This window comes from Marmota monax, unplaced genomic scaffold, assembly GCF_021218885.2.
Source record: "Marmota monax isolate L192 unplaced genomic scaffold, Marmota_monax_Labrador192_F-V1.1 WCK01_AAM20220418_F8-fsc00023, whole genome shotgun sequence".
Taxonomy (NCBI): domain Eukaryota; kingdom Metazoa; phylum Chordata; class Mammalia; order Rodentia; family Sciuridae; genus Marmota; species Marmota monax.
The window spans coordinates 12,019,817-12,036,153 of record NW_026692907.1 but is presented as its reverse complement, the minus strand read 5'-3'; the positions used below and the strand labels follow the sequence as shown (position 1 = coordinate 12,036,153).

At 43.4% G+C, this 16,337-nt stretch overlaps 1 protein-coding gene across 1 annotated transcript in view; it reads right to left on the bottom strand.

Annotated features, from left to right (window-relative positions):
- Pgm1 (phosphoglucomutase 1) overlaps window positions 1-16,049 on the bottom strand; it is a 60,678-nt gene extending 44,629 nt beyond the window's left edge. Inside the window, exon 1 of the mRNA XM_046450953.2 lies at window positions 15,619-16,049. Within this exon, the coding sequence (XP_046306909.1) occupies window positions 15,619-15,864 (246 nt within the window). The 5' untranslated portion in view covers window positions 15,865-16,049. The remainder of the gene's footprint in view (window positions 1-15,618) is intronic.
- Between the last annotated feature and the right edge of the window lie 288 nt (window positions 16,050-16,337).

Below are 16,337 nucleotides of genomic sequence, written 5' to 3'. Positions count from 1 at the left end.
ACTGTGTTGGGAATTATGATAAGTGCTTCACTAATTTTGTTTCATTCTTAAGTGAGTCTTTCAAGGCAGGTATTATTACTCTTTTCATATCAAATCTACATGTGGGGGAACTAGCAATGCTGAACTGTGTGGGTTTTCTTACATATTTGACCACAAAGAGCTTAGAGCCAACTGTGTGGCCCAACAGGAAGTTTAACTTTCCTGATGACTGTCAATCTTACTTCTGAGTCTATCTGAGTTTTCTATGTTTATCTCCCCTTAGTTTTCCTTTAAAATTTTCTTTAAAATTGTATTTCTTCTGGCTTTACAGAATGCATTCTTCAAAAGTCCCATGGAGGCCATGGAATGTATTTTAGAATTAAATCAAAAGGCCTTTCTCTGTCCCCTCCAAGTTATGTCATCCCAGCTCATTTTCTGGCCTCATTGCAACCACAAGACCCCTGTGAGTCAAGGTGGGCATGGGATTTAATGCTTGGGTTTTGTTTCTGTAGCTTAGAGCTGACAGGTCTCTCTTCCTAGGTCAGGGTCCAGTGTTTGGCCATGATGTTTACTTTTGTATAAACAAATCTCCCCATGGTGCACAGCTCTAAAATGCCCAACCAAAGCATGTTTTGATGCTCACTAGAGTGGAAGAGAACTATCCCCAGCCACCACAGCAGCCTGCAGGAGGAAAGCAGAACGGCACAGTCTCCCCTAGCAGAAGCCGTCTTCTAAGCTCCTCTCCAGGCAGTGTGCTTAAACGGCGTCACATACGGGAACTCACCTGAAAAGTTATGCCAGAGCATATTCATCTCTATGAATACCCTCACTTTCAAAACCGCCCCCTTGGGAAGCAGGAAATTTATCCAAACAATGCTGACATCACAGTCACTCTTCTCAGGTGAACTGTCTTTCTTTCCTGTCTGGGGCACTTTCTTTGAAAGTCCTCAGTCATAACACATTTCATCCTTTGAGAACAGACTTGAACTTTGGGAAGAGACAAAAATTGGTTGGAGCCAGATCTAATGAATAAAGTGGGTGATCAAATCTTGTTACATCGTTTTAGGTGAAAAATGAGGCATGACTATAAAATAATCTGACTTCTTTTCCTAGGTGACCCATAAACCGACTGGCTGAAAAATAATTCCCACGGAGGAATTTCAAAATGCTCTGGGCATTGGAAGTATCACCGCAGTATGTGCACGGTTCCCAGAGTGGCCATTTTGTAGCATACAATACTAATTGGGATATATCAGTTCAAGTATGTTTGTGAAAAAAAAAATGATTGCTTACACTCATAAAAACGAAGAAGCTATGCTCCTAAGAAATCTCTTTTTTTTTTTTGACAGCCTGGTCTGCTTTGGACAGGGAGTCTGCTGAGAAAAACAGATTCCTGCAGAAAGCCTTTGTTGTCCACACTATACATGTACACACACACACACACACTCTCTCTCTCTCTCTCTCTCTCTCCCCCCCATCCCAGGGTCCCACGGGTATTTCCATAGTTGTTGAGTATTAGCTCACATAGTACCCAGTGGTGACTGACTGTTCTTCATGTCTGACTCTTCCCGATTCAACTGGAGACCCCTTGAGAACAAGGACATCTTCGGCTCTGTATCTCCAGGATGGTGCACATGGAAGTCTGGACACTGATTGTAGTTTGGATCTTGAATGTCGCCAGGGGCGCTATTGGTAATGGAACCTTTGAGAGCGGGGGCCCTGTGGAGGCCTTTAGGTCACTGAAGTAATGCCCTTGAAGGGGTTTGTGGGACCCCAGTCCACTTCCTTTTCTCTGCTCCTGGTTTGTGATGTACATGGTTGTGCTCAGCCGTGTGCTCCCCCTGCCCTATGATGTGCTACTTTAGCACAGATCCAAATGCAGTGGGTCTGGGATCATGGTCTGAAGCCTCTAAAACCTTGAGCCAAAATAAACCTTATCCCTGAGATAGAAGTTACATCTCAGGTTCTGTGTTACAGCAATGAGAAGCTGCCTAAAATCAACACTAATTTCACTGCTCTTCACACAAACACTTTACCTTTGTTACTCACGTTCCTGGGGCTTTATGTGCTGTATGGTTTCCCTGGCTGGCAACCAAATCTGGCCATTTGGTTCATGTAAAATTCACCCACACAAATTTAGATACCTATAGTAAACCAATGATTGCTTAAGGCAAACGGGGCTAGGGGAGCAAGGAAGATTGGCTGCTGATATATGAGGCTTCTTTTGGGGTCACGGAAACAGTCTAAAATTAGATTGTGGGGATGGCTGCCACCTTTATGAACACACTAAAATGTACTGCTGGGCACCGTGGTACCTGCCGACCGTCCTGGCCACTTGGGAGGCTGAGGCAAGAGGATCGCTTGAGCCCAGGGGTTCAAGGCCAGCCTGGGCAACAGAGACTCAGCACTGCCTGCTGCAACCAACACTGAATTGTACACTTATTAAATGGGTGAATTGTATTGTACATGGATCATAACTCAATAAAGCATTTAATTTAAAAGGTCTCCCAAAAGGGAATGTTCATGCCTTTGTTTCTTTCCCAAGGTGATAGTTGGAATAATCGATAGACACTGTCTCTTCCAAAAATCTAGTCAGCTATATAAAATTAAGTTCTGCCTCCTCTCTGTAATTCTACCACTTGAAAATAACTGAGTAAATTCCACCAAATTTGGAAAAAAAATGCTTAGGGATGTGATGGCTGGTTTTTCTTCAAAATCATTGTCCCTTCATTTACCTTGATGATCACCAGTGTTTAGTGTGTCATTTAATTACCAGCACAAAGTAGGTATCTCCCAGACTCCCTGGCTGCTAGAGGTGGCCTTAGTTAAGTTTTGATCAATGGGACATGAATGAAACTGGTATGTGTAACCTCTTCCTCTCTTCCCACTTCCTGATGGCTAGAAAGAAGCATGGTGGTGGTCAGCATCTTGGCTGGCTTGCCATAGATTAGGGCAACACTGTTAAGTAGACTGAAGAAAAAAAGAAACATGGATCTGTTTGCATGACAGAGCCACACACCAGCCCTGGACTGCCCACACACAGTCCCTAACCAAAAGGGTTCCATTACTATAAGCTTTTGTTTTAAGTACCATATTTTGGAACTCTGTTACAACAGCCAAGCCTACGTTTCAGTTAACAAGAGAAGTTAGCCAGGTGTGGTGGAGCGTGCCTGTTATCCCAGCTACCTGGGTAACAGGATCACAAATCCAAGGCCTGGGCAACTTTGCAAGATCCTGTCTCAAAATACAAAAGAAAGAAAGGGTTGGGGATGTAGCTCAGTGACAGAGCACTTGCCTAACAGGTACAAGGCCCCAGGTGCTATATCCCCCACTCCCCCAAAAAATCAGTACCAAAACAGAATCTCAGGCTCGGGACGTGGCTCAAGCGGTAACGCGCACGCCTGCATGCACAGGGTCCTGGGTTCGAACTTTAGTACTACATAAAAATAAAATAAAGATGTTGTGTCCACCGAAAACTAAAAAATAAATATTTAAAAAATTCTCTCTCTCTCTCTTTCTAAAAGAAAAAAAAAGAATCTAAAATATGTGGCATCCGCATGTCTTTTATGCTGTAGCAAAACTGCTACCTCTGACAGTGTGGAGGGCAGACCACTGGGCAACCAAACCTGTAGCTCAAGGTGAATGGTTGGGAGGATTCAGAACATGTGTGTCATTGGCTGCTTCTTGCCACAAGTCAGAAGCTCAGGCCAAGCCTGGCCAATCAGCAGACAGAAGCAGAGGAGGTTATGACTCTGCTAAGGTAGGTTTTCTTTTACTGTGGTCTGCAAGCGATGTCGCCCTAGTCCAGTACTTGGTGACCCTGCAGAGTTGAGATGACAGCTGTTTGTGTTCCCAAACTTAAGCAACTCTAGTGAAGCAGCCTACTAGGCAGAAGAGGCTGTGTCAAGTCTGTGTCAGGATTCCCTGTCAGAAGTGGAACTAGCCCAACAGCAAATACAGGATGATGAATACCACCCTCTCCCCCACTGTCCCTTCCTGTTGTCCCAAGTGGCCATCAGCAATAATGAACCAAGGCAGAGGCCAATAAGTCAGTCAGTTTTCAGGCTTGGAAACTCTGTGTAGCTGAGAACCTTTACTGTGGTTCCCAGCACACGGGGCTCATCACACTAGGCCAGAAGCCTGATGAGTTTGTGAAGGAACTAACTGTACAGGAAGGGCCAGTCCTACCCCAGTCCCCCATTGCCATCAACAGGAAGCAGGTTGCAAACACCTTGCAACCCCCAAAAGGGCTTTTAGCGCCTCTTCTCCAATGTCCATTACTAGGTGAAGAGAGGACAGACATGTAGAGTTCCTTCCTGAGGCAGAACCAGGGCCCCCTGTGGACCCACCCATTACCAGGGCTGGAAGTCTGCACTGCCCTCCAGCACAATGTGACCTCCGTGGCCAGTTGCTACTGTATGACTATATATAACTACACAGAACTAGATCTGTGCCTGTGCGTGTTATGTAGAGATAGACAGTGGGGAGGATGGAGCTGATAATTTGCCTTTAAATTTATTGGACTTTGAACCACCAGGAGCCACATGTGGTCCAGATGGAGAGAAGTATGCACAGCACCTGGGGCTCACAGACACTGAACTAAGAGACCAGAAGGAATGTGGTATGCCTCCTCTCTGGAGGGGTGATGTGTCTGTGGGGGCCGGTGGGCAGTGTGTGTGTGGCAAGAACAGTAGGCATACTGATCTGCATGGCCAAAGGGACACCTGACCAGGGCAGGGATTTAGAGTTTCCGCTCCCTTTTTTAAAGTAACAGAACCACCCATTTTTAGCTGGTCACATGACTTCCGATATTAAACTCTACCTTTTTCAGTCCTTCTTGTAGGTAACTGTGGCTTACCTGTTAGATCTAATCAATGAATTGTCAGCAGAAGTCAGATGATTAATTTCCAGATTTGAAGGGCAGAGGCACTTTGCCCCATTGCTATTATTTGAATAGGTGTCCCCCAAAGGCCCATGTGTTAAAGGCTTGGTCCCCCAGCCCACGGTGTTATTGGGAGGTTGTGGAACCTTTAAGAGTGGGGCCTGGTGGGAGCTGCTTTTGTGCTTGGCCGTGAGGTGGGTGGGCCTCCTCTACTACACACTCTCATCATGGCTACTTCTGGCCCAAGGCAATGGGGCCAACTGGTCATCAACTGAAACCTCCAAAGCAGTGAGTCAAAATAAATCTTTCTTCTGTTTATTAACCTCAGGTATTTGTTATGGTAATAGAAAGCTGACAAACATACCCATCTTTGTCCCATGCCCACTGGCTGAAACAGAGATATGGTGCTAGGGAGCCATCAGCAACTAGGTGGGCAAGTGCAATCCCTTCAAGGAGGAGGCAGGCTCCCAACACCACAGAGCAATCACACTTGTCCCAGCCTGCTTACAACACACGATTCCACGAGAGAGGAGGACTTCTGGCTATTTGATAGTTGTTTTTGAGTCTCTATTACAACCGTTCGACCTATATAACTGTACAAAGTATTTGACTTAAAATTTAGGCTACATGGTGTATGCTGAATTCACTTTGGGAGGCACCTCAAAGTGTCATCTTCCAGAGCTGATGAACAAACTGAGCTACAAAGGGAGGACAAGCTTTGATAGAGAAATCTAGCTGAGATTTCAAATATAATCCAGGTAGAAAGTCACAAGGGCATCATGTTCCGAGTCATATTTGTTGAATTACAATTGAGATGTTTCCAATATGTACAACTGAGTAGTAGCAGGAATTTGCAATGTAGTTGCATCAGAGAAGTATTGTTCTTGCACCAACTTAATCATGTGTAATTGACAGGGAGACAAAGAGGAAAAGAGTGAAATTTAAATAGCATGGGCAATTCTACCACCTTTCCACTCAAAAACTCCTTGCCTTGCTCAGTCCTAGATCGCACAGGACTCTCAAGGTCTGAGCAGCTCGCTGTGCTAAACGCCATTCTGAAATCTACAGATGCACACATTGTGTTGTACCTGTTCTTCTACATGATATTTGTGTAAGGGATTTTTAAGGGTGATCTTGATTATCCTAGAGTATCATCTTCACCTCCAACTCTAGAACCCAACCCACGGCAAACATGACTTCTCTGTACAAGCTGGCAGGTGGGCAGTGATTTATTACCGTTGATCCCAAAGAGGCCAGCTGGTCCTAGGATTGTAATCCACTGGCTCAGTTCTCATTTTTTAATGGAAACTATCAAAGGAGGAAAAACGATTGTGCCTTGATGTGGATTTTGCCTCTTCTTTTACACTGTGATTTCTTAAGCTGGTTTTAATTCATTCCAATGTTGAGAAAAGTGGCTTCCACCCAAGGGGCAAGAACCCCACTCCACTCCAACTGCTCCTTCCCTGCTTAACCCTTCACCCAGCTTGGCTGCATTCCCAACCACTCCCAGTGGGACACCTGAAAGGTCTGCAATAGAGAGGAAATGAAGCAATGCGTGCAGGAGTATCTTGTAAAACATCAAACATGAAGTATATTTTTAGATGCACTTGACTTTTGTAAATTATGAAACAAAAATAGAAAATTGGGGGGTGTGACACCTCTCCGACATGTCAAGCTCTCTTGCCTCTGTTTCTTTCTGGAATATACTCCTCTTCTTCCCTTCAGGTCTGGGTTGAGTGGGCACTTCCCTGCTCCTTACCTACATAGGCTGCACCCCTTTTCTCTCTTAGCCTGCCTTACCCCAAACAGCACTGCTGGGCTCCAGCTGTTGTTGGTTTGTTGTCTGTGACCCACCAACGCTCAAACATGAACCTTTCGACCTTAAGTCCCAAGTGGTGAGGACTGGGCCTGGCTTTTCCACTCTATCCCAGGACAGTATAGTTGAACTATCCAATGTGGATCCCCACATTGATTGGTTTGGCCCCCAAATGGCTACCGCACCATGCTGACTGAGCCCACTGGACTCAAACCACATAGCAGTCAATTTAGTTGACTCCTGAGCAACAGACGTGCTTGTGAGCAGGCTGGAGTACAGCGCAGGGGCCAAATATTTGATCAGGACTTCTGTTACTTATCCCACAACTCTACCACTTGGTGACCTGACAGGAAAATACACCTTGTGCTGAATCAATCACACTCAGAGTGGCCAAAAACAAATTCATGCCATTAGCTGTCAAAATAGCTGTGTGGTATATATCTACAGGAAAACAGACCTCACCCTCCCTGCATGCCATTAACTGCAATTTTAAAAGAAGAAAGCAAACTTAGTTCTGGAAAGATTCCTGTAAGGTCATATCAACCCAACATGGTACAGATTGGTAGTAGTTCCCCAAATCATTCCATTTGGGGTCCTCTTGCAAACTCAAAGGGCTCACTGAACATTAAAAACTCTGAAAGTGGTAATTAACATTTCCCAGTCTAGTTTCCACAGATTTTAACTGGGATATTATAACAATCCCCAGAAATACTCGCTTTGAGATATACTTATTTATGGAAAAGATCAACTGGATGAAATATCAGAAGACCAAAGACCCAGTTCCAACTCCACTAACAGGCTGGACAAGTCAACCACATTTCATCTATTACATTTCATCTTTTCAGACTTTGAGATACTGATTGTGTTAATCCATTTTCTGCTGCTTTAATGCAACACCTGAAGCTGGGTACAGTATAAAGAAAATATATTTATTTTATTTAGCTCATAGTTTTGAAGGTTGAAGGTTCAAACAGCATGATGAAGGATCTGGAGAGGGCCCCCCTAGCAGCACCAATCACGGCAGATTGCATCATGGTGGCAATACACAAAGGGGGAAGATCACAAGACTGCAAGCCAGAGGACGAGAAGCAGCCAGACTTTGAACCCCCACTAAATCCCACCTCTTAAACATCCCACGACTTCTTAATATTATTGCACTAGGTACCATGAACCTCCAGGGAACACATCTAAGCCATACTCAAATCATAGCACCCATGAAGAGGAGAATGGAAGGAAAATGTTTCTAATATGAAAAAAAAAAAAAGGAAAACGGTGTTTCTGACCCATGGTTAAAATTTTGTTTGGTGTGATTTAACTGGCAGTCCCTGTAGGGTTGCTTCAGGGCTGTCTTTATGACTCAGGACTCTGGGGTGACTGGGAGAAGCAATGGGAAGACAGACTTTAATTGTTGAAATTAAAGCAAACCAAAGCAAGCAAATACCACCTCAAAAAAACAAAATAACCCAGCTTATATCTGTTTGTATAGCCCAAGAAAGGGCACATTCTTCTTACCATTCTAAACCATCCCATAGAGCTACCCCTTTATAATTTTCCCCCAGATGATACCAGATGAGAAGTCTCTCCAGATCCTCCCAAATGAAGCCCGTACTGAACTCCTAATAACTGACTTTACTCACTTCGCAGCCATTTTTAAAAGGTGGATCCCAACTGTAAGCACAGCTTCAAAGTCAACAGAATTACTGGGTATATCTACGGGGACTTCATAGGACCTTAAGGGAGAATAGATGGACTAGTTCAAACTTTTCTGCTTTGCTTTCTTAGAAGGTAGTGCTGGGGATGGAGTTCAGAGGTAAACAGCTTGACTGGCATGTACAAGGCCCTGGGTTCGATTCCCAGTAGTAGGGTAAAGAATAACACCGTGTAGCTAACACAAATCATTCTCCTAAACATTCTTCTGAAATTTCAAGGGGCCCACATTATGCCACTGTGACAAAAGAAAAAACAATTATTTTGAGTTGAACACACCTAAGAATGGCTTCTTACTAAACTCTCCTCTATTTTATAAATAGGGCATCCCCAAAGAACTCAATTGTCATAAATCCCCTTTCCTGGAGATTCACAATCAGGGAAGATTACCTCTTAGTACTTAAGACAGTACACTGTCACAAAACTATCTTATCTCCCACCTATTCTCTTAAGGCCCCATTTGATTTTCCTCAAAGTCACGCTATACACCAAGTGCCCTCTGCCTTCTCCCTTCCTCTAAATAAGATGGTATATAAGCCACAAAATGTAACTGCCTCCAGTCACATATTTCTGTGAAACTCCACCGATATATTTTTGTTACTAATCCATTTCTTGTAAGTTTAACTTATAGTCCCCCAAATATTTAACCTAAAAAGGTAGATGAAAAGTTTTTCCTACCCTTTGAGTCCAAGACAGAAGAATTTATTATTAAATATTTGATCAAAGATGGTTATGTCTACTATCCTAAGATATAAGTATTAATACAATAATACTTATACTATATGTAAGACTTCATAAAATGAAAAATTATAATATATTAGGACCCTTCATATAATGAAAAAATTATACTATATTTATCTTCTTGGAGCATAGCTTTACAACATTAAATGAGTAAATGTGCTTATCCTCTATTAACTCTCCCTCTGCCAGGATGTCTTTCACAGATATGTGCCTGGCTCCTGGCTTCACTTCACTCAGGTCTCTGGTCTCATGAGGTTCACCAGAGAGGCTTTTCCTATGACCACACTGAAGAGAACACTGCACCCCAAAATGTTCTTTCCTTTTACCAGGCTTTATTTTTCTTCAGGTCATTTCTCTTTATCTGACACATATATTTATCTTCTGTCTCCCTCAACTATAGCCTCACAGTTCCATGAAAGAAGATACTCTTCAGTTCACCGATTGTGTCCTACCTAGTACAGCATGTAGTAGGTACTCAATAAATATTTTCCAAATGAATCTCTCTTCCAAAGATGATCTCTCTCTCTCTCTCTCTCTCTCTCTCTCTCTCTCTCTCTCTCCCCCCCTTATTTAATTTTGTTTACCAAAAAAAAAAAAAAAAAAAAGCTTTAGTTTGAAAAGAGAGAATGGTTTTCTTTTTAGTCTTTGATGCTCTATGGGTATTAGATTTGATTAAGACAGGGGAAAAATTTAGCAAAAGAATTAATTAGTACAACCAAGGGCTGGGGTTGTGGCTCAGTGGTAGGATGCTTGCCTCGAAGATGTGAGGCACTGGGTTCGATCCTCAGCACCACATATAAATAAATATAAATAAAGGTCTTATGTCCAACTACAACTAAAAAATTTTTTTAAGAATGAAAATTTTATTAAAAAAATTAGTACAATCAAGAAAGAAAAGCTCCCAATTTGATTTAAAGACTTTATGTAACAAAGACTGTGACTAAGTGCCTGTCTCTGAACAGTAGCCCTGCTCTTTCCCTCTTCCTTACTTCTTGCTGTTCCCCTCTCCTCGAAAGGTGGCCTGCCTCTTCTCTTTGCACACTACCATTCCTTAAGGCAGCTCAAGTTCCACCTCTTCTTTCCCCAGTCCAGAATGTTCTCTCCCTTCTCTGACCTTTGCACTTTGGAATTCTGCACTTTCTGTGCAAATGTATTCCCTGTGTCTCATCTCCCTGCAAGGACTGTAGACTCCTAGATGAAACAGCCAAATATCTTATTCATCCTGGTGTTTATGCTGATTCAAAATCAGAAAGGAGAACAATCATTTAAAAAATTATCATAATTAAAAAATAAACTTTTTAAAACATGGGAGTTACAGCATATTAAAAAGACCCAAAGATGCTTCTCTTTCAGGTCATCCCTATCCAAGAATATGATATCAGATTTTAAAAGGAGTAATGTCTCCTCTACCTAGCACTAATTACCTAAGAGTCCCCGAGATTTCCCTCTTCTGCTCAGTATTTTTTCCTGTCCTTCTCAGGAAATGTTGTGACTGTACCCAGACACAGGATCCTTCACCAGTGCTTGCAACTGGGCCTGTGAAAGTTCAGAAGAGGGATTCATCTCAAATGGGAGACAGGGGATTTTCTAGCCCTCCCCCTTCCAGTTCTTCCACTGTAAGGTGAACTTCTCAAAACTCCACTAGTTTGGTCTGAGAACATGAGACCCTGAATTGCTGTTATCAAGTACTTGAGGTCCATTTTAGTGCAGGTGGCACCTGATGCAAAAAGGGGATCTTTTGCTTAGTGCTGGGTTCTTAACCCAGGATGCTTAGATAACACCTGCCCCACTTGCCAGAATGGGTAGAATTCAATGGGGTCCTGGAATGTGAATGGCAAAACAAAATGTTTTTGTTTTCACTAACCTCTAACTAAAATTTAGCATTTCCTTCCATTATAATGCAGGAAGCAAACTTTATTATTATTATTATTATTATTATTATTATTATTATTATTTCTCTACTACTACTAGTATTGCTCCCTGGGACTTTATCATCAGTAGAAATCACACATATTTTCATACCACATTATAAATGATCTCAATGTATTAAAACTGCACATATTTCTAAATACCATGTACAATCATCACTGCTCTGAAATAAGGTAGTATTAGACCCTCTGTATATTTTTGTATTTAATATAGCAAAAAAGAAGCACATACTTTTCTTGTTATATATCACAAATTTGGGGGTCTTTATTCAGATTTATTTTTCCCCTTTTTCATTGGCACATTATAATTGTAAATAACAGTGTATTTTATTATAATATAGTCATACATGCACACAATAAAATAGTATAATTTGAACAATTACAAATTTGGTTTTCAAAAATATTTTAATACTTCTATTTCAGTATAATTTTTGTTTCCTTTAGGATCCTTTGTTTTTTGTTTTATACAATTAAATTTTCTGAAGAAGTCACAAAGGGGTAGCAAAGGAATCCAGGGCAAAGAGCCCCTGTGAAATGATGACAACCCCACTTACTTTCAAAGTATCTATTTTACTTTGCTTAGAATGGTGATAAATTATCCTTTGAAATATCCACATGTTCATCTACTTGTAAATTTGAACTCTCCCAGTTCCTCATTTGGGTCACTAGCAGATGACCAGGCCCAGAGTGGTTCTTAGATATCAGGAATAGTTTCAACCAAAGAGTCTACACTGAGTATCTCTTGCACTTTCGGTGACATGGCCCCATAAATTCCTTCCTCACTTGAACTAATCCAATTAAGTTTCTGTCACTTGTACCCTGCTGGTTCTACATGGAATTCCTCCACATTAGTTAGGGCTAATAAAAAGTTGCAGGCAGGTGGCAAGCAATGCCGCTATGTATGGGGGGAAGGTGGGTAATATTTGCATCAGGATGGATTAACTTATCCTTCTAAATAGCAACAGAACACTGATCATACAAATGTCATTCCAACAGTTCGTGTTGAAAAGGGGCTGCCAGGTACTTTTATATTTCATCTAATCCTCATAACAGCCTCTATATATATATATCATACCACCTTTTACAGATGAAGAAGGATCAGAAATTAAATAACCTGTCCAACAGAACAGTCCCATACTCCTGTTCTGCCTGTTCATTCTGCCCAAAGTTCTTCCCCTCTGGCACATTCACCTCCTGCCCGGAGTATCCAATTCCAGCGCATCCTTTAAGACTCAATTAACTGTCTCCTTTCTAGATGTCTTCCTCACTTCATCTTCCCCTCCCACCAATAGCTGTCTCTGCTCTTACCTCTTCAATATCTGGCACTTACCTCCATCACAGCAGCTAACACACTATGATGCTGTGTGTGTTCTTATCCATCTGCCCTTCTAGACTATGTCTTTCTGAGGACAAGAACATTTTTTTATGTCAAGTACAATGTCTGATACAAAGTATGCACATAATAAATGTTTGATAAGAATAAGTTTATTGGTCACCAACTATATGCTGTCTTAAAGTTAAATGCTGGAATACATAGGACACTCACAATCAAGGGCAAATGAATATGAATTCATAAGATGTTCTATTGTCCAAGGTATTGTAGACATAGTAGGCTTTCTGTACACCAGCCTTCCAAATTCAGATTCAACCAAATACAGACTGCAAATATTTAGGGAAAAAAAAATAGAATACAAATAAAAATAGAGTAAAAACTATTTACATAGCATTTACATTATATATTTTAATTAATCTAGAGATGATTTATGTAAGAGGATGTGTGTGGGTTGGGGGGTGTGACTCAGTGGTACTCATCTAACATGTATGACACCCTGGGTTCTATCCCTAGCACCACACACACACACACAAAAAAAAAAAAAAAAAAAAAAAAATTTGTATAGGTTATATGTAAATAGTACCCCCCAACAACTCTTTAGAGACAGGGTCTTGCTAAATTGCCCAGGCTGACTTAGAAGTCGTGATCCTTCTGCCTCAGCCTTCCAAATGGCTGGATTAATTTGTGTACCCAGTACTATCCCACTTTTACAAGGGACTTAAGCATTTACAGAATTTGGTACCCACACGGAGATCTGAAACCAATCCCCCAAGGATACCAACTTATAGATAAAACACAGACCCTTTCTTAAGGAAGTTTATTCCCCAGTGGGGGTCCATGACATATAAACAGATTGTTCACTGGAATCTGATTCATCTGTGCTAGAGATATGGGAAAAAAGTAGTTAGGCCCAGGAGAGCCATAGCAAAAGAAAACAAGGAGAAAAAAAAGTAGCAAATTAAATCCCTGACATGTAGAGATAATGAGTAAAATCAAAGAGCAGCAAGCTGAGGCCAAAAACCTAGTGACTAGCCAGGGGAAAAATAGGGAAAGCAGTCCCTGAAGGAACTTACAAAATATTCAGGTAGAAGTAGGAGAGAGGACAAGGCAAGGGAGTAAGATCACTAAGAATGCAAAGTCAGCTGGGCCAAAGTCAAGAGAAAGGTCAAGATGAGGCCTATTGGGTTTAGCAACCAGAGAGACACTGGTTCTGGCATGAGCACTTTTAGTGAAGAGGTAGAGGAGGCTGAAGCTAGGCTGCAGAGAGATGGTTAATGAATGGGAGTCAAGAATCAGAGATGGTGAATACAGAGAACTTTTTCAAAGGTTGATTAAAAGAGAGAAGAGTAACAGGGCAGTAGGTAAAGGGTGATAAAGTTTTAAAAACATTTTTGTAGTCTTAACTAATTCATTCCTTTCCACCCCACACTATTTCCAAGTGGACCAATTTCCATTTGAACCCTAAAACTCCCATTATGCTCTAAGTTCCTTAAGGACTTGTGCCTGAATCATCTTTTCATTCTATTGGTTTCTCTGTACTAAGGCTCAATATCTCCTGAATGAATGAAGTGCAAATTTGGTACAGGTGGTGCACAGGGAGATGAAGGGATCCACTGGTATATACCTATTGTTTATTCTTCAATCTGTAATGGTCTGAAAACTCAAAAGCATAGAAAAAACAAATCCAAACTTCCCACATGAATGCTTATAAATGTTTAACCCAGGGAGGAAGGTGTAGTTAGGGCCCATTTGAGGCTCTGAAGACTAGAAAATAGAACTTCAGATTCAACAATGCCTTCATTCCCAGAAACTGCTTAAGTTCTTGGGATTTGCAGTTTGTATTGGATTCTCACGGCTGTCATTATAATTTTTGTAAATCATTCTTGTAATTCTTGTAAATTACAATATTTTTGGTCCTGGGAACTAAATCCACATATTAGGCAAGTGTTCTGCCAATAAGTTATACGCCCCAGCTCAGTTCTCCTCAAATATTTAACCTGCCTAAACTTCTAAGTTCTCACAGTGACTTGAAGGTACCATAAAATAACATCTACCTTACAGGGCTACAGGATGGTATAAATGAGGCACTGCAAGTGAAGTGTTAACCCTGGTATTTGGCAAAAATGCTCACAATATGTTAATGATAGAATATCACTAAAATGACTAAAATATTACTAAAGGTAATGGGTTCCAGAAGAGTTGGGTATACAGCAAATCTTTTTATAAATAGAGAAGGAAAATTTGCTCCTTACAAGAACTTCTTGAAGTGTTTTATAAAACTGAGTGGATAACCAACCCCAATTCATCTGTTTTACAAATCCACATTTTCATTCATCAGATTTATCGAAAAATCACTTTTAAAGTTTTGCCTCTCCAAGTGGACCTGCCCAATTAAGTCAGTTAACGTTCCTTAGCTGAGGGGCAGAACCAAGGTGTTGCGTTAATTTCCTGGCCTGCCAGGACTGCTTGCATAAGAGCGCCCTAGGGCATGTTGTTTCTGTTTTAATCAATATTCAGCTCCAGGCCCCTCGGTGGAACACGTCCAGAGCACTGCCCGGCAGAGACCAGCCTTTTCAAAATCCTGCGCTCCAGCAGGCAGGCACAACGCAAACTAGGGGATGGGGAGGAAGGGCTTGGCACCTGCTTGCTGAGACCCGCTGGCCGGACGCCCCAGGGGGATGGGTGCTTTTGCCACCCCAGTCCCAAAGCGCCAGGCTCTGAGCCAGCCGGAGGCGCCAGTCCCGGCCGAGAATAGCAGGCAACCGTGCCGAGGCTAGGAGGGTTCAGAGCAAGACGAAGGCTGTCTAACCTTTCCTCGCTAAGGCCACGGGGCTCGGTGCTGTAACAGTATCTCCCGAGGCAGCAAAGGTTAATGTAAATGTCAAAGGCCTCGGGAGCCGCAGGAAATTGACTACCTTCAGGGAAGCAGGAGGAGGGAGGGGCTGCCGGGAGGGTCGGGCCTCCCAAGGTCAAGGCCAGCTCTCCGCTCCCCCATCTCCCCACCCCAAGGAGTCGGACAGGCAGCTCCGCGTGGCCCCGTGGCCACTTCCTCACGTCCCGCCCGGCGACCTCCGTGGGGCCTCGAGGCGAGAAGAGCCCGCGCAGAGGCCGCGAGGGTGGAGACTTGGGCGCTCTCGCAAGGAAGTGGCCCGGCCGGGAGCTGGGCCGGCCGGGGCCCCGCGTCGCGCACGCACCCCTGGAGCACGTCCCGAGGAGCAGCCGCGCCCCTTACCCCGTTGGCGGCGGCGATGCGGACGATGAGCTGGATGGCGTCCTTCATGTAGAACCTGCCGTCCCCGCCCACCACCAGGGTGGCCTCCTGCCTCTGCCCCGGTTCCACCGTGGAGATGATACTCTGGATGAAATTCTCGGCGTAGTTGGCATTGCTCTGGAACACCTTCACCCGCTTCCGCAGCCCGCTCGTGCCCGGCTTTTGGTCCGGGTACGCCTGGGTCTTAACAGTTACGATTTTCACCATGGTGGCGACTCGCTGCCTGGCTCTGGCGCGGACACTGCTAACCGAGGGGCGGCCGCGGATGGGGCTGCAGCTGCTCTGGGCTGAGGTCGCGAGCCGGTGGGGGCCACGCCGGCACTCTGGGTTACGCTGGGCCCTCCTCCTTAAAGGGACAGGAGGTGGGACTCTGCCTCCACCGCCAGCCCACCCCCCCGCAAGTTTCTCAGGGAGGGGGAACTGAGAGCGCGCAGCGTCCGGCTCAGGCGGAGTGGGCGGAGCCGCTCTGATTCACCCTCCCCTTGTTGAGCCAACCCACTATAAAAAGAAATCTGCCACTCCCCCAAATAGAGGCGGAGCTTGTATTAGGGGCCCCTGTCTTAGGGCAAGGACGTCAGGCGAGGTGGGTTAAATGTAAGATTATATTATATAATTATAATGGTTTCCTTTATAACTTTCTGGAAAACTGTTCTGAAGGACAGAAAAGCCAACCTCAGCTG